Here is an 18,881-nt window from a genome sequence, read left to right as displayed (position 1 = left end):
AAATTAAAAAAAAAAAAAGAATTACTGTCCCTGGATTGTTCTAGAGACCATTTCTATCAGAAATGCCAGGGAAGCTCACCCCATGTCCCAAATGCCAGGGAAGCTCACCCCATGTCCCAGCCCTTCTGGGTAACTGGGAGTCATGTTAAGTCTCTCCAGATGATGGAGAGGTACCCACCGTGGTCCTTCATGCAAGCTCGTGGGTTCCGGTGTGAGTCTGGGGGTCTTAAAGGGGTAAGCACAGGTCAGAATCCCACCCAGTTCCCCTGAAGGAGGGGTGTCACTGCGCTCCCTCCACCTGTGCTGGCTGGGTTAGGGCTGCGTTCCATGGCACCGGGCTGAGGGGGCTTCTCTGGGGGCCTCTCTGTGGGCCCACAGTGAAGGTCCGGGGAGAACAGCTTTTGAACCACCCAAGTTCACTCCTTAGTCACACAAGCACCACGTGCCTGCTGCGTGCCACGTGATGGGCGTGCATTTTACCTGGCTGGTCTTCCGCCCACCCCTCCTGAGGAATATGCCCCGCAGAAGCCAGAGTGATCTTTTCAAACAAGAATCACAACATGTCACCCACTGCCTCACACCCCCAGGGAGCTGCCAGTCTCATCAGAGTAACAGCTGAGGTCTGTGCCTGGGTTGAGGGCCACTCTGACCATCCTCCTCCTCTTCCGTCCCCACATCGCTGGGTTCCTCGCTGCTCCTCACATGGGCCAGGAGAGCTCCTGCCTCAGGGCCTTTGCTCTTGCTGTACCCTCTGCCCGGACTGCTTCCCCCAAATTCCAAATGGCTCCCTCTCCCTTGTCTCACTCAAGGCTTCCCGCAAACGTCACCATCTTGGGGAGGCTGCCGCTGCCACCCCATTTCAAGTGCAGCCCACCCGTTTTTTTTTTTTTTTTTTTTTTTTTTTTTTTTTTTTTTTTGCGGTACACGGGCCTCTCACTGTCGTGGCCTCTCCCGTTGCGGAGCACAGGCTCCGGACGCGCAGGCTCAGCGGCCACGGATCACGGGCCCAGCCGCTCCGCGGCATGTGGGATCTTCCCGGACCGGGGCACGAACCTGTGTCCCCTGCATCGGCAGGCGGACTCTCAACCACTGTGCCACCAGGGAAGCCCGTGCAATCTTTTTAAAAAAAAATTTTTTACAGGGCTAATGCAATCTTTTTAAAAAAAATTTTTTACAGGGCTAATGCAATCTTTTTTAAAAAAATTTTTTACAGGGCTAATGCAATCTTTTTTAAAAAAATTTTTTACAGGGCTAATGCAATCGTTTTTTAAAAAATTTTTTACAGGGCTTCCCTGGTGGCACAGTGGTTGAGAGTCCGCCTGCCGATGCAGGGGATACAGGTTCGTGCCCCGGTCCGGGAAGATCCCACATGCCGCGGAGCGGCTGGGCCCGTGAGCCGTGGCCGCTGAACCTGCGCGTCCGGAGCCTGTGCTCCGCAACGTGAGAGGCCACGACAGTGAGAGGCCCGTGTACTGCAAAAAAAAAAAAAAAAAAATTTTTTTACGAAGTTGACTGGCATGTTTCCTATTTTTAAGGGACTTCTTTAAAGCCTTTCGAGGGACTTTAAAGGCCAATGGGAAAAGGGGAACCAGTTTTTCTCTTTACTATGCTATTTAGAGGTTTATTTCCTGGTTATCATCATATATTCTTCAGAAAAAGGAGGGTATAATATATTCTTCCTTTTTTTCTTCAGCTGTCTGCAATGTTACTAAGAGAGGTCCCATTTGGCTTCTGCTTTGGTTGTTGCTAAATAGAAATTCAGGTAAAACCATCGAGGCTTCCAGAAACCCACCCTGATGGCCGAGGCTGTCTGTGTTCCACCTGCTAGAAACTTTTGGAGGTGAGGGCCCCAGCCATGGCTCACAAGGCATGTGAACCTGTGGTGTCAGGAGCTCCAGACTCTTCTGAAACAATTTCTCAAGGTTATTTCAAATAAGCTTCAAGAGTATTTTCCAAAAACTGTCTGTGAGAAAAATTCTTGGTACCTGCCGGCCATCTCCCGGCAACTGCTGTCTGTCCCCGGGGCCGTAATTAAGTGAGGCAGGAGGAGGGTGCCATTCGCACTTAAAACCCTGCAAGACTGAGAAACCAGGGCAAACCTAAGGCAGCATTTCACAGAAAAAGCAGCAGCTTTAAGTTCTTCCAAAGGAACACATTAAATGTCATGTCGATACTCTGGAATGAATCGTCTCGGGTCCCGCCTTTTCCCGGGAACCTGGGACCAGCCTCCGCGCCTGCCTGCCTGGGGCAGGAGGGTCCCCCACTCTGGGTCTGAAGGACTGGTTTCTTCCTCTCTGCATCTCATTCTCTTGTCCATGGGCCTTCCAGTTCTCAGAGTCCCCATCTCAGCCAGCATGGGAAACTTACAGGCTGACCAGCAGGACGCTGAGTAGGGCAACTGACACACATCAGGTAAGTTTCCATTCCTTCCAGGCTCACGAAGCAGACGGCAAGGCCGGCTCAGGGAAATCTCAACCACTGACCCAAACCACTGACTAAATGTCTTTTTTTTAAAAAAAATCATTTATTTATTTATTTATTTATTTTTTTTTTTTTTTGCGGTACGCAGGCCTCTCACTGTCGCGGCCTCTCCCGTTGCGGAGCACAGGCTCCGGACGCGCAGGCCCAGCGGCCATGGCTCACGGGCCCAGCCGCTCCGCGGCATGTGGGATCCTCCCGGACCGGGGCACGAACTCGTGTCCCCTGCATCGTTAGGCGGACTCTCAACCACTGCGCCACCAGGGAAGACCTCTTTTTTTTTTTTTTTTGATAAACCTTTGTGACATGTAGCTGTGGTTTGGAGCTAACTGATCCGCGCTTATTAATAAGTAGCCAGTTTTGGTGATTCATGAGTGTCTGCTTTTCCCTAACAAGAGTTCAAGCTCCAGGAGGGAAGAGGAGAGACAGAGTGCAGGATCTCCAGGGCCCTCTGTGCTCCCCTGAAACGCCCAGCAGAATCCTGCTCAGGGGCGGCTGCGATAGGGTAACATTATTGTTTTCTATCCGATCAAGTGGAACAGATGTTTGTCTCATCTCTTGCTTCCCTCTTCTGGAGCTGACACCAGGGAGAGTAAAGAAGTTTTAGAGGAAAAAGGGATGAATAAGCATGAGGCAAAATGTGGTGCGAAACAGGGTAGTCGAAAATTCTCTTTAAAACCCTCAATATCACTTAGGAAAGCATCCTAACCAAGTTTCACTTATTCCAACTGCGTTACCCAGTCTGTGCAGTAACCAGGCTGCTGGCTGCTCTGCCTGCTCCACACCCGGGTTGGGCCCCGGTGCTCTTCACTGGTCCACTTTCACTAGGAGACCAGGAAGGTCGGGGGCGGGGGGGGGGGGGGTGGAGAATGACAGCCGATTACAGGTGTTTGTTCTGGCTCCTGCATCAGGCCTCACACACATCTGTGGTCTAGAGACACCTGGACCCCTTAAAGCAATAGCCAGACTCCTTCCTGCCTGCATTTCTACTGCAATCCTGTTGCATATGATGTAAGAAAGAAAATTATGCATCATTCTTTAAAGAAATTACAGCCCATTATAGATAGAAGAAACACACACAAGACAAAGCCTTCCTTCCATGTGCTGAGAAAAATCAAGAAGTGAGATAAGTTAAAGGGAGCTGGGCCGAGGATGGAAACATCACAGAATTGCCTTCGTGCGGGACAGTGGTTCTCAGCACTGCTTAGTTTTTAAAGGAAAGTGCCCGTGCCCAGACCAAAAAATCCAAATCTCTAGTGGAGGGACCCTCTGGATGGTATGGCTTCAAGGGTGACCCAGTGCACAGCTGAGCCAGCACCACCGGGTTCAGGTATGGGATTATGAATTAAAAAAATTCCTATGGATGCTTTATCATCTTTCCAAAAAGATACATTTTAAGTTTTTAAAGTAGTGTCATATGTACAGGGGTCAGGCTGAGCCGACTGGTGACGTGGGAGGGAGGGAGGGGCTGGCTCTCACAGCCCCTGCGGGGTGGTCGGTGGTTCTCAGGCCAGGTGGCAACGCGGCTCAGATGCAGCCCAGCGCGCTGCGGGCAGAGTGGGTGGCCCCGAGCTCTTGAACGGACAGCACCATCAGAGAACTTGTATTTGGGGGACACTTGTGGATGGCCTGAGTATAGTTCTGGGCTGTCCTGCTCTGTAGCTGTGGCTCTGACGTCTGGGACAGTCCCCACAGGCGGGATGTTTGGCCAGCATCTCATGGGTAGTGGCCCCGTTTGCATGGCCCCCCCCCAAGAGACGGGCCAAGACAGGCGGAGGGGACTCCAGGACAAGAGGAGGAACCAGGAGGCACAAGTTCCACGTGGAAACAGGAGGGAAGAGGGTGGCACAGGACGGAGTGAGGAAAAACCCAGACTGGCGGGGTGGTGAGGGGACCGCCGAGGGGACGTCTGTGGAGGGTTCCTACGTGCCGGGCCCTATCCTCGGTCCCTTACACGTACTAACTTGTTGAGCCTTACGAATGCCCTTCAGTTCGTATTATTGGATACTATGTAGAAGGTACTGCTGTTAAACCCATTTTACAGAATTGGACTATGGGCTGCAGAGCAACATGAACTTGACCGAGGCCACAGGCTGGACAAAGAGGACATCAGAGCCTGGCCCTCTGATAGGACACATCCTCCTTGCAGCTGGGGAGGCTGGCTCCAGGCTGGAACTGGAAGGTTCTGGCCAGTGTTGAGCATGGGGTCGGGGGACAGGAAGACAGTGGGATCTGAGGACGGAGCAAGGGCAGGCCAGCCCGCACTGTATCCAGCATCAAGGGAGGAAAATACAAACCCCGGGACACGAAGGGTGGCCCGAGGCTTGCTGACGGCTCCGCCTTCTGCCTCCGCTCCAGTACTCGGGGCCCGGATCCTGGTGTGTTCCTAGCACCCCCAGAACGTTGAAGCCCCTCGCGGCCTTGGGACGGCCCCCTGGAGCCCTGGAGCTTGGCCTACCCGGGCACCTGGGGGCGTCTGATGTACGTCTGTTGACTACATGAAGTCGGGCATACTCTGGGCTTCAGTTCTCTGATCTGTCCGATGTGGTCGGTTAGAAGGATTCTGTAGCTACAGCTGCTAGGTGACCCCACAGACCTTCACAGTCCCACTGTGAAGGGAGTACTGGCCAACAAATGCAGAAACTGCCACCGTGACAGGACTGAACAGAACACACCGCATCACAGAGCATGCGCTGGGAGCCCCAGTTCCTGCGGTCCTGTCAACGTCTTTCACAAACCCCACTCTTATCTCATCAAGACTTGCTGAAGGACCACAAAGAGGGAGAAATAGCTTTCCCCAGCAGGCTTCGTTACAAAAGACACACTGAGACAGTGTTCGCTTCTCTCCTCCCAGAGAGGCTGCACGGGCTGTTGAAACTGAAAAACTCCCTTCTCACTGGCTGGTCAGGAGCTCTGTGACCAAGGTCACCAACAACCAGTGTTAGGTGACAAACTACCCAGCGCAGTGGGGGCCGAGGGAAGCGGGCACCCTCTGAGCCTGGGATGCTGTCCTGACAAGTGTGCTGACCTCACAGCGAGGAGGAGAAGAGGGTGGAGGGGCTGAGGCTGGTGCCCCGGGTCGTTCCTCATTGCTGGTGCAGCTTATCAGAATGTGAGGGGCTGGACGTGGGGTCTCCTGAAGCCCCTTCTAGCTTCACGTTCTACGATGCTCTTGGCTGGTTTCAGCAAATTTATGAGGAAGGCGAATACATAAGAAGTGCTATCCAGCACAACCTTATTCAGACCACTTTTACAGGGAAGGAGGGAGAGAAAGAGGGGGACATATCGAAAGAATCCGTGAAGTGACCACCCTCATCGAACAGGGAAAACCTTTCATCTTTGGGGGGTTACATTTAGTCCCACCTTGTGCTGTTTCCGCCGACTGACTTGATGGCTTACCGCCCAGCAAATGGGCATGACGGGGTCACTGCAGAAGGGCTAGGACACCTGCCATCGGGGTTCTTAGCAAGTGAGAGCTGGGTGCAGCTTCCTCCTCGAGGCAAAGGAGTGTGGGCTATCCGGCTGTGTAGCATCCACACGCCAGGTTCCCTTTGGGGCCAATGTGTAACACATCTGCAGTCTCACGGGGACACTTACTGGCCACCAGAATGACCCAGTGATCCCAGGCAGGGTCTTCTGATAGCTTCTGCGAACTTAAAACAGTGATTTTGTCGTAGAAAAGAATGACTAGTCTTTTTCGCCAGGTAGGTGAGCACAATAAGCCTTCCCAAGAGTGCACCCTCCTGGGCGTGCAGACCCAAGTCTGCCGTTCTTGCACAGTAGCTGCAGCGGTGGCAGCAGCCTGACACCGACTCAGGCTAATGGGGTTTAAGCTCCCAATACGACCTACAAGAAAAGTGGCAGAGTCTGATGGGGCCTGGTGAGGAACTTCCTTCCACTTGCTCTAAATCCTGGAGCCTTTACAATCCAGCCTATTGTGAAGGAGGAACTGCTTCCGACCAGATCTGGAGAGATCAGATGTGTTTCTGCAGGGCTAACAAATAAACAAAGAGCTGTGCTCCCTTCTGCTGGCTCCCGACAGCAACGTGAAAGCAGAAAGCCATCTTCAGCAAACGCGGTCAACTCATGTTTCCTGAGAAGGACCCCTCGTTGAACCCGGTTTCAGGCATTCTTTGAGAAAAACCCATCTTTGTCAACTTCTGAGCAAGGTACTTGAAAATGCTTACAATCAGACATCAAAGTACACATGCCAATAGTCCTCCACTCCCAAATTGCTAGCTGTGACTGTAATAGTGATTTGGGGATTCACTTGTCAACAGACATAAGTGGATTCCTCCAAGACTTTAAGGTCCAGACACGATCTTTAAAGCAGATCTGGAAAAAAAAAATCTCAAGTCCAAGCTAAAGTCCCTCTTTTTTTTTTTTCTCCTTTAGTTTATAAGAGCAGCTTCCAAAAAGTAAAGATTTGTACTATTTATAGCCTTTCCGATAATGTCAAGCATTAGACTTGATTTTCCAAATCATTAGCATGCAGAAGAATGACCTCATGGTGAACAGATGCACTTGGCTATGAGCTGCAGTGATTACATCAGTCCCTCCCCTTCCAGTTAACTCTTTAAAGGCCTCTCTGCCGCCCCCTTGCCTGGAAACATGCTTGAAAACACAAACTTAGTCTCTCACCCCCGTGTGTGTGTGTGTGTGTGTGTGTGTGTGTGTGTGTGAAATGCACATATAAATACACGCATAAAGCATAGATATGTACTTATATGTGTGTGTGTGTGTGTGTTCACTGAAGCCCGTATTTTATCACTGGCCACCTTTTAGAAATTGCTGGTCAATAAGGAAGGAGTCAAAAGAGATGCAAACTACAGAGCTGGGTGGAAAGTCAGCTCAAATACCTTTTATGCTCTGGGCATTATCAACATGAGTAATGGGCAGAAGAGATACAGGGCAGGAGGTGTTTAAAGTAACATTTTTCTGACTGGGAAAATAGTTGTTTTGAACCTCTCATAACAAGCTGAGCACCCACCTGTTAGCCTAACAATAGAAGATCCTACGTCCTGGTGTCGACAGAGAGTCCAGATGCCCCTCTGGGCTGCCCTGGGTGACAGGCGGCAGCGCTGAGGTAGGGGAGCCTGGGGAGCAGGGGAGGCATTTCCCAGGGTACAGTGTGGGCCGAACACAGTGTTCAGGTCACTGTCCCTGTGCTTGACCACAAGGCCCTGTTGCAAGGACACAAAGAAGATCTGAGCCCCGAGTTCCTCAGACTGTGCCTGTGAGCGGGGGCCTGAGGCCCTGCTCTGAAGACACCGCTGCCGAAATGGTGTGATCGGATCCTAAGAGCGCTGTGGGAGCTTAAGCCGCTCAGGGTCAATTTTTCCAGCTGGCTTGTCGCTTGGAAGAGCAGACCTCACCTCAGTTTCTTAGTTTAAGCTGCCTGGCTCATCTGGGTTTGACTGTACTTGTCCCAGGAAAATAAAACACAGTGAAAAATGTGTTCATCCGTCAAAGTGGTAACCAACAGGGAATAGGGATTTCTCAAAAGCAAAACTGGTCTGAAAATGAGGATGTGGTTCTGAAAGTGGGCCTGTAAATGGGACAGAAATGTACCTCTCAGATTCCTGGGCAAACCAAGTTCATTTCTAGCTCTTTCCTGATGGTTGTCGCGGGCAGATATGCAAAGGGTTGAAAGAGAACATTAAGCCCAGACTTATAATCGCGCTCGTGGGTTGGTGCTGTATGCGTAGAAAATGTTATCACTCCACACGGAATACCCTGAACGCTGCGTGTTATGACATGGGATACTGCTGTCAATAATTTGAGAAGAGGAAGGACTGGCATTTGTCTTGATATCTCATCTTTGGTTTCATGTTCCTTTCATACAGGTTCCCGTGCCCACTCTTAACGAGCTGTCAGAACCTTTATCTGTTCAGTGACATTCTTATAGCAGCCTGTCTCCAAACGGCAGGTCTTAAAAACCCCAAATCACTCCTAGAGGCTCACTTAAGATGTTGCCTACACATGGACTCATTTGAACTGCTTTAAATAATTATGAACTTCTGGGAAAGAGCAAATTAATTTATATAGAGACTAAAATATACATAGAAAATAAAGTTCCTCAATATTGGTTTCAATAACATCTTAATCAAGAGCCTTAAGAACATAACAGTTAAGAAGTGGAAACATCTAGTTATGACTTAATTTCTTTTAATTTTAAAAAACAAAAAGGCTTCTCGAGATTAAAAAAAAAAAAAAACAACTATGCTGCACTAAAAACTTCAGTCCCAGTACTTCATGAGGATGGGAAAAAGCTGAATGAGATCTTTAAAAAACTAGCTTTGCTGTAGATCCTTCATGTTCTGTCACCTATAAATTAGAAGTGATTTTAAACCTCTAGCCAGACTGGGTATGAAATCTTCATTTCCCTTGAAACCGATTTTTGTTTTTTTTGGGTTTTAGATAGAATGTTGGCAGAGTGTATAAAAGAATTCAATTCACAGCTGTTCTACTTTTTTAATGTAAGAAACATTAATCAAAGCTTTAAGTTATAAGCTTTCCTCATGTTGCTTAGTATTCCAGTTCAACAAAGATCAATAGAGGCCATCCCTGTGTTTCTGGACGCCTCGCCAGGGAAGCAGAGGCGTGATTATGTTAATCTCGCGGCTCCCGCACCTCCGTGGCCGCTTATCTCCCAGGCCTTCTGCCTGCTGCTCCTGGCTCCCCGTGCGGGGCCAGCCTCTCCCTCTTATCTCCCGACAAAGCTCGGGGAGGCCAGGACTGGAGCCAACTATGCTCAACAATGATGCATGGCTGATTTTATTTGTAAGTGATTTATTTCACCGAATTTAATTTTTTTCACTTTGTGTGTAAGATATTTGTTAACAAGTCAGGATGGGAGAAGCCAGGCAGCGATCAGAGGCGACGGACACAGGGTAGAAATCTATTAGGCCCTCTAACAGTTGTGCCCGCCCTAGTGGAAGAGGAAGGAAGCCCCTCATCAAGGATTTCAACGTGCATTGACTCCATATCCTATTTGCTTTCTGAAAGGCAATTAATCTGTAATTACACACAGAAATTTACAAGTCATTCTACTCTTTGGGAAAAAGAAACCCCACAGTAATCATATCATCAGTTTAAGTGCCAGCACATATTATTTCTTCTTACCTAAATTGGAAATATAAAAAGAGTAAAACCTAAAAACAACATTTTTGAAAATTTCCACTGGCCTAATAAGTGAAAGTGATTGCGAGCCAGTGTCGGAGCAGGTCCACACCAGGTGCTGCTCTCGGCGGATGGTCCCTGGGACGCAGACCGCTCCAGAGAGAAAGCGAGCTCGTCGCGCTGCTGTCACCATGGCCAAGGGACACTGTCCTCCCATTGCTCCCGCGTTAATCCCTGACCCGAGCATCTCAGCAGCATAATCCCCATTAAGCATCAGTGGCAACGGCTTCGATGGTGAGGAACTCTTTTTTGACAAGTAAGCACTGATTTGGGCATCGCTCTTAAACAACCCACACCCCCAAGTGAACCAGAGCACATGACTGACAACAAGTTCATTAACCTCGCTGGATGCGGAGGTTAACAGGATGGCGGGAGAAAAGGACGGGGCGAACAGCTTGGATACAAAACAAATTAGATTGAATGTCATCACTCCTTTTGATATTCATTAGTGGATTCAGGGGGAGAATGCGCTTCGTAAATTTGCGATCATTTATCTGTGAAAAACAGGTGTACATCTGCGGCTCGAGCGTTTGGAGGGCACGAGGGGAGAATAAAGCGGCCACTCACCAGTTCCGCTGACGGAGTAGCTGGAAGACGGGGAGAAGACCTGGGCTGTGAAATCCTCAAACGTCATGACTTCGCGATGGTTCTGGATTACTGCTTCGAGATACAGAGCTCTCTCCTCGTAGCTGCAGGAGTCGGTTAAGGAAACAAGTGCTCATGCAGAATGACACGCAGAACAGTGACAGAGTTCACTTTGTTTTAAATACAATCATGCATCTTTTACACTTGTGTGGGAAGAGGTACCTTGCAAGTTTGTGAACATCCTGTTGGAGAATTAAATATTAGTCATAATTCATGAGAACATTCCAATTTGGAGGCCTGAGTTTCCCTTAGATTTCAACTGCACCCAAACTAGTATCACTGAAAAGATATATAAACCAATAGTTCCAGAATCACAGCAAAAGGTCATCAACTGGATTGGAACAAACAAAAACAGACACATTGGTAGCGGCCTCATCCCTTTCTATCCACAACCGTGGGACAGCGCTGGATCGCCCCTTCTTAGTTCTGTGGATGAAACGTTCTTCTCAGCCTACTGATAAAATGAATTGATACGCCAAGCAATAATTGGTGACACACACTTAAAAAATAAGACCACTATGCAGAGGGAAGGCCAGGAAGGTATGCTCTGAAGGGCACCAGAGCCTCAAGCCGAGATAAGCCACGAGCATTAGAAAAGAAGAATAAGTGGGGAGAATCTAGCAGGGAGCGCACAACGCAATATTAAAAGAAGAAGACTATTGCCTTTTAATTAAAACTGCAGTCTGGAACACACACATTCACATGTGTAATCAAAAACCAGTCACCAATAAAACTTAGAAGCGTAACACGTTGAAGCAACTTTCCAGCTGTCTTAATAGGACCCCTGCGTGTGGCAGCCTTTCACAGGGCAGAAAGCAAATCTTCCCCTTTTGTGTGTGGCTTCTGTTTCCTTGGAAGGTGAATCATCCCTCCCAATAACAGGATAACGTCAGGACAATCTGACAGCGGACGGAGGTGCCACACGTAGGGTTTTATGAATTAACACTCGGGGGAGTTGGCGTGATGTCTTACCCCCACTTCCTGTGATCAACGCAAAAGTTAAGAGACATGTTTTAGTCGTTTTGAAAATCGTGCTAATTCTCCAGGAACAGGGGGAATGCGGGTCACCGCCAGTTTATTATTTGCAGCTCCAGAAGGGCAAAAGTAATTCTAGCATTTCTCGCCATATTTTAAAGCGATCTTTTCAAAATGGCCTCTTTTAAAAATGTAAGTTGGGGAAAAGTATGCCCTTCCAATAAGCTGTCGATAAGCATGTGTTTTAAAAGAGGAGAATATTTTTCTATTCTTTTGGCAGAGGATGCTCACGAGTTTCCCGGGATAGGCTCTTCCCCTCCTCCTCCTCCTTTAATTACATTCAGGGAAAGGTTTTCACCCTGGGAGGAGACCAGAGACATTCTAGGGCTGGCTGTGCAAACATGGTAGCCACAAGCCGTAGGGGCCTGGCTACACTGAAATTTAAATTAATAAATACAAAGAAATAGAAATTCGGTTCTTCTGTCCCACTCACCGTGTTTCAAGCATGCACAGCCACGTGTGGCCAGGGGCCACAGGCCGGGATTGTGCAGATACAGGACACGCCCATCGCTGGGGAAAGCTTTCCTGGGCTGCGCTATTCCAGAATTTCTCTGCAGGCTGGCTCTGTGCAACTTTTAAAGAGGAACATGAGTTTGAAGGTTCAAAAGTGGCCCCTCTGATGATGTATGACGGTTTACAGAGATGGTCACGGCGTCCTGAGGCCTGGCTGCGTGAGCCTGCATGGCGGGCTGAACTCCGTGTGACTCGCCTTCCCGGACAGGCTGCCCAGGCCTGGAGGGACCCGCTAATGCCATTCACGTCTCATTATGAACACGCTTATTCTGCACAGCACTTGGCTGTCACTGAGTGCGGCCCTCCGAGCCGCTGGGCCGCGAACAGCAGGACGCTAGGCCTGGACGGCCGGCTGGCGGACAGGCACTGTGACACTGAACTGGCACGTGCGGGCCCAGCAGGGGCCAAGCCAGGCGTGACAAATTACTCAAAAAGCTGAGCTCAACTTACGGCTGATGACCACCTGAGCCTGCGGCCCTGTCAGTGCCCCTTCCCGGCCCTCTCTCAGTGCAGCCTGCTCTCGGCCTCTGCAGGTCCGTCCTGCTGGGTCCCGAGGCCCCGCTGTGCCCAGACACCCACACACGGTGCTCAGACGTGAGGATGCGCTGGGCTGAAGACACGGCGGAGGCCACACACCTGGAGGGGCGGCCGCAACGCTCACCGAGCTCACCATCCACCACAAAGGGACGCCCTGTACAACACCACCGACAGGACCCGCAGGGTAGCCTGGCAGCCCCGTCCTGAGCGACACTCTCCTATTGTCCTGAGGGCAAATCCAGCACTGGACTCTAGGGTTAATAATCCAGTTTTGAGATTCTCAGGTGCAATAAATATTTATGGTCTGACTCCTCAATGGAGGTACCATGGGAGACAGAGCACAGAAGGTGTGTCCAGAACAGGGTCCTGGAGGAAGAAGGGTTGCTTCCTCGAAGCTTCCCTGGCTGTCACGTGGAGCAGACACTCCCCACCCCAGGCTGGGCTACACTGTGCTGAACTGGGTGTCGTCTCTCAGACAAACATCTGTTAGGGAATGGGGTGAGACCAGGAGAGCATGAAATGCGTTTTCACTCACAGCCCAAGCCAGGGCATGTAAACGCCATGACAAAGAGACAACAAACATCACCCCAACTCTGGCACCATTTAGAAACAGCCAAGGAGCTCATGCGTGCCAAAATCTTTTTTTTTTTTTTTTCTTAAGTAGCTTTAAGAAAATGTAGCTCTGGGATCTTAACGGAATTTGTTAGTAGCACTACGAGTAAGGGCAACTAACCAGGAGCAGTGTCTTCCATCATTTTCTTACCTAACATCCTTAGGGCTTCAACGCTAGTTGCTTTCTATTCAAAAAGGCATTTATAATTTAGACATCAAAGGCTTTATAAGGTTTGTCTCTTCACGTGTAAGACATGTTAAGACATGAACTGAATGCTGAAGTAATGCCAGGCAGTGGATGATTAGTGACCTCTGACCGGAAGCAGGTGGCTACAGAGGCACCTGGTCACACATCCAATACCTGTTTCAAAACCAGCCTCTAGGGCTTCCCTGGTGGCGCAGTGGTTGAGAGTCTGCCTGCCGATGCAGGGGACACGGGTTTGTGCCCCGGTCCGGGAAGATCCCACGTGCCGCGGAGCGGCTGGGCCCGTGAGCCACGGCCGCTGAGCCTGCGCGTCCGGAGCCTGTGCTCCGCAACGGGAGAGGCCACAACAGTGAGAGGCCCGCGTACCGCAAAAACAAAAAACAAAAAACCAGCCTTTGCCCTTCCGCTCTCAGCAAGTCCACTAACAAATGTGAAACTTATATTCTGTCCTGAATTATTACCTCATTAAATACCAAACACAGTACTTTTTAAAGAGAAAATGTCTCCTTGATTCCTCAGTTCAGAGAACATTCAAATTACTAGCTAGAACTCCATCTCGGTTTCCGGATATTTTTGAGTTTTTTAGTGACCTACTCTGTCTACTCAATATTCCTCCACTTGAATTAAGAGGCCATATGTCTTCACTGGTTACATTTTCCCAAAAACCTCCAAGAGAACTTTCCTAAACCCTTAAGATAAACTCTGCTGGGCTGCAAGAGCCTGAGAATCCAAACCCAAGCCCCCAAATTTATTCTGATTATTATTTGTTTTAATTTTTAGCAATGACAGTAGCAGCATGACAGTGAGAAAGGAGCTTGCTCTTCGCAGGAGGATGGGCTGGAGCTTGAACCCCACCCGCCAACTCCTCCCCAGTCCCCAGCCTCGGCTGCCTTCTGTGTACGGTGGGGACGCTGACATCAGCTCTCAGGGCTGTGGGAAGATTAGATAGATTGGATAGAATCATCGGAGGAAGCATTGACCCAGGTCCCAGCACACAAGAGGAGCACCATAAATGTGGATTGCCTGTTCCCCCTCATCCCCAATGTGGGTTTATGAGTTTGTCTTCCAGAAAGAACATGGTGGATAAATAAGGGGGTCTTCTGCGTCAGGCTTTAGGCAACAGCCTTCTTTATGCTAGACCCACGTGAGCTGGGGTGAGTCCTGTGGTCTCCATGTTACTGATCAAGAATGGGTGCTCAAAGAGCTCAAGTGATTTCTCTAGAGTCACAGTCACTCAGGGGTGCAATTAGGACTAGAACTCGCGTCTTCTAACTTTACTGCTTTCAGCTAATGTCGTAAATTCTAAAACACATAAATTCTAAGTTCATGATCTTATGCAAGGTTGGGAATTAAACTCCAAATGAAAATAAATCAACTGACTTAAATATATATGGGCATAAAAGTCAACCTATAACTGAAACTTGAGTACACAGGTTTAAGCTGCATTGATACCCACAGACCATACTGACTTTATACATTCATAAAAATAACAATTACTTCAGTTTTTGGCTTATTCAAAGCCAAAAAGTTATCTGGGAATAAATCTTGGGATAACTCCATTTTTTTTAAATTCAAGGAGTAAAGAGAACTGTTTGAAAGAGGCTATGTTGCAGATTGTACTTTTTTCCAAACCTTGAAACCTTTCTTGCCTGGACCTTCTTTGTATTTCCCAAGAGTGGACAGGGCCTTGGAGGAGGGGGCCTCTGGACGCCCACTGATAAATGCAGCTGCACGGTGGAATACTATACAGCACTGAAAATAAACTACAGGTCTGTGTATTAGCATGAATGAAACTCAGAAAAACATTCAATGAAAAAAGCAAGTTACTGAAGAACACACACGGTGAAACTCTATTTACATAAAAATTTAAAACAGGCAAAGTGAAACATTGCTGAGGGATGCACACATACACAGTGAAACTCTAACCAGCGTTATCTCAGGGGTGGGGGTGGAGGTGGCACATGGGAGGGTCTCAAACACATCGGTTGGTGCACATGGGGGTGTAAATGTTATATGTTTTCTAGTATGTATAAAATAGTTCATAATAAAAATAAGCATCTGGTGACAATGGAATATAGCACAAATCAAGTGGATCCTTTCTTATCCACTGAAAGGACAGAATGAGCTTCTTTAAGCCAAAGCGGGGGGATAGGAAAGGTATGTTGGTTGTTAGGGATAATGATGGTAGAAAAGTCCATTCGATTCAGACACGGAGAAAGCAGAAAACAGCCAGTACCATTTTTAGTTAGTTTTTTAATATTAGCTAAAAATATTAGCTATTTTTGTTGTTGTTGTTTTTTGGCTGCAGTGCGTGGCTTGAGGGATCTCAGTTCCCTGACCAGGGACTGAACCCGGGCCATGGCAGTGCAAGTCCAGAATCCTAACCATTAGGCCACCAGGGAACTCCCTAGCTATTTTTATTAGTTCCAGAAATAGGCCAAAATATCAGAGCTCAGAATTTTCAGAATGTCACGGAGAACTTTGACAGGTGGGATTTAAAGAGCTTGCGTCAAACATGGATACACACACCATTCAGGGGGCTGGGGGTATGACTGCAAAAAAAAATACGTTTTCCTACTACAGAAATTCTTTGCTAGAATTGCTATGCATCAAGGATGACAGAATGGGCTGAACTAGAGAGTGGTCAAAATCTTACAGATATCCGTGGACCCATGCGTATGATCTCTGCGTACTATCTCACTCTGCTTCGAAAACCTGATCTCGAGTGACCTTGCCCTTTCCGAAAAGCAAGTCCACCTTCACGCAAGTGTTCACCCATTCAAGAAATGAGTACTGAGCGCCCACGTGAGCCCGGTGATTGGCACGCAACTGGGAGAAGGACAGAGATGCTGTCCCCGCCCTTGCCAAGCCTGTGCTCCAGCAGGGACAAGCCTGCAGACTAAGGCCCACTGTCCTCACGTTAGTGCCAGGTAGAACATAGGGACAAGAGGGGCAGGCTCTCTGAAGAGGCGGCAGGGAAGGGGTTAACCACTGTGAGGGCCGGGAGGGGGGATGATAAGGGCATTTCTGGCACCAGGAGTCAGGAGCTGGAAGGAGCACAGGGAGTTTCAGGGGAAGGAGGCTGGAGCCACAGGGCGGCAGGAGGGGCGGGAGGTGCAGCTGAAAGGCTGGGTTGGGTCACTGGAGGCCTGCATGGTCTGAGGCACGGGAGCAGAAGTGTCTTCCCGAGGTGTTTTGCTCACCCTTAGGAGATCTGCCAGCACTGAGGCAAGTCCAGGGCACCCTCGAGCTTTGAAGGCTGATACTAACTGGCATCTCTATATTCAAGCAAAACGGGCTTCTACAAACGTCTTAATATTTTAGACTTATTCTTCGCCTAATTTCAGAAGTGAGTGACACATATATGTTGGGCAAGTGCAAATGTGAAATGACCGGAAACTCTGAGAATGGTCTTGACAGAGAACGGGTCAGGTTGGTTGACACCCCTGACTTGGAAGGGAGAGGGTGTGGAACAGAGGCAGGGAGGAAGCAGCCTCCCCGGCGACTGCGGGAGGAAGAGGTATAGGTGAGAGCGTGGGCACTCCTCACACAAGGACAGACCCAGGGCTCACCGAAACCCGGGGAGAAGGAGATTACTTAGGACAGCTGTGGATGCAGGAAAGCGCCCCTGAATATATCCACAGATATATTTTAAACCTAGGAAGATGATGAGCCCACAGTGGCAGACTCTGAGCTCTGAGGAGGAACGGCTAAGGATAGTTTACAAAACTAGGAAATGAATGAGCTGATGTCTTCTGTTGGGCCCACAACCAGGAGCTTTTGGAATAGACGCAGAGGATGATGATAACACATTTTCATTTCTGAGGTGATCTTTTGAATACTGACCAAAGGATAAAGCTTTAAAATGCTACTGGTCTTAGGTATGACACCAAAAGCACAAGCAACCAAAATAAAAATAGGAAAATTAGACTTTATCAAAATAAAAACTTCTCTGCTTCAGAGGACTGTATCAAGTGAGTGAAGACACAACCCACAGAATGAAGGAATATATTTGCAAATCATTTACCCGATAAGCGTCTCATATTCAGAATATATAAAAATACTTATAACTCAATAATAAAATACAGCACAATTAAATAGACATTTCTCCAAAGAAGATACCTACATGACCGACAAACACATGAAAAGATGCTCAGCATCCTTTAGGCATCAGGGCAATGGAAATCAAACCACAGTGAGATAGCACCTCGCACCTACTGGGATGGTTATGATCAAAAGGACAAGAACGAACAAGTGTTGGTGAGGATGCGGAGACACTGGAGGGAAAGTAAAAGGGTGCAGCCACTGTAGAAAAGTTTGGAAGTTTCCCATAAAGTTACACATGTGATCCAGGAAATCCTAGGTATGTACTTCTAGGTATGTACCCAAGAGAACTGAAAATATACCTTCACACAAAAATGTGTACACAAATGTTCACAACAGTATTATTCGTAATAGCCCCTAAGTGGAAATAGCCCAATTGTCCACAAACTGACAATGTAATATTATTTGTATATTCATAAAAAGGGAATAAAATACTGAACATGCTACAACATGAGTGAAACTTGAGAAGGGAACTATGCTACGCGAAAGAAGCCAGATACAAAAGGCCTCGCACTGTGTGAACCCATTCCTATAAACGTCCAGAATAAGAAAACCCACAGACAGAAAAGAAATAAGTGATTGCCAGAGACTGGGGGGAGAAGGGGATGAGGAATGACTACCGATGGGGATGGGGGTACAGAAATGCTCTGGAATTGGACAGTCTGGTGAAGAGACTAAAAACCACTGAATTTAGGGTATGTGAATTATACCTCAATGAAAAACCGTGTCCCCAAATGCCTCTGAGTACACGGCACATGCGATGCCTTGTGGGGAAGGTCTTCTGATAAAAAGGTCCTCACTGACCCCAATCCAGAACAAGTGGAAAGGTGGCCTGGCCATGCTAAAAGGTGGCGTTTATTCACGGAAGATCCCTGAACCGTGTGCCAGGGGTTCTTCTAGGAGTTGGAGAGACCAGGGTCAAAAAGAGACAGTGTTGTCCCTCACGGTACCCACAGCTTATCTGAAAAGACAGCCACAAATTCATCACTTGCCAGGCGGGCAGGACCTGCATAGCGCACAGGGACCCAGCAGGTGGAGGGGATCCCTGAGGGCCTGTGGTGATGGGAGGAGCGCAGGGTCTCCAGCCCCTGGGAGAACCACCGCTGGAGGTTCTGCAACAGCAGCCAGGTCTACTCTGTACTTGAGAGGCCATGGGGCGGGGCGGGACGGTGGGGATGGAACAAGGGGAGGGGCGTGTGTGGAAGGGCCCAGAGGAAGGGCGACTAGTCAGAAAGAGGGAGGAGATGCGGGCCTCTGGAGAGCAGAGGTGGAGGGGAGTGGAGGTGCTGTGGACCGCAGGATGCTCTGGTGGACGTGGGGACACTCGCTCTGGCCAGACCGCGGGGCCGTGGCTTAGGTGCAGACGCTGATGCAGAGGATGGAGAGGGGACGTGAGTGTGCAGGGCCTGAAGGCGTCAGGGGAGCAGTGCTGGGGAAGAGGCTCAGCCGAGGCCTGGGCTGGAGATGAACGGCCCCGAGTCACGGACTTGGAGCCGGTCCTGGAGGAGACCAGGGGAGGACGCACGCTGGGAACTCCCCCCCGCCCCGCCACTTCGGAGTGGGGGCAGAG

General features: G+C 49.0%; 1 protein-coding gene across 2 annotated transcripts in view; it reads right to left on the bottom strand.

Moving 5' to 3' along the window:
* RALGAPA2 (Ral GTPase activating protein catalytic subunit alpha 2) overlaps positions 1-18,881 on the bottom strand; it is a 285,791-nt gene that overhangs the window by 11,742 nt on the left and 255,168 nt on the right. For both annotated transcript variants that reach the window (XM_055090829.1, XM_007100224.4), the window contains one exon: positions 10,228-10,349. In XM_055090829.1, coding sequence (XP_054946804.1) covers positions 10,228-10,349 — 122 coding nt within the window. The remainder of the gene's footprint in view (positions 1-10,227; positions 10,350-18,881) is intronic.

Source organism: Physeter macrocephalus, chromosome 14 (assembly GCF_002837175.3).
Source record: "Physeter macrocephalus isolate SW-GA chromosome 14, ASM283717v5, whole genome shotgun sequence".
NCBI lineage: Eukaryota > Metazoa > Chordata > Mammalia > Artiodactyla > Physeteridae > Physeter > Physeter macrocephalus.
Note: the sequence above shows the minus strand (reverse complement) of the source record. Positions and strands in the feature narration are given on the sequence as shown.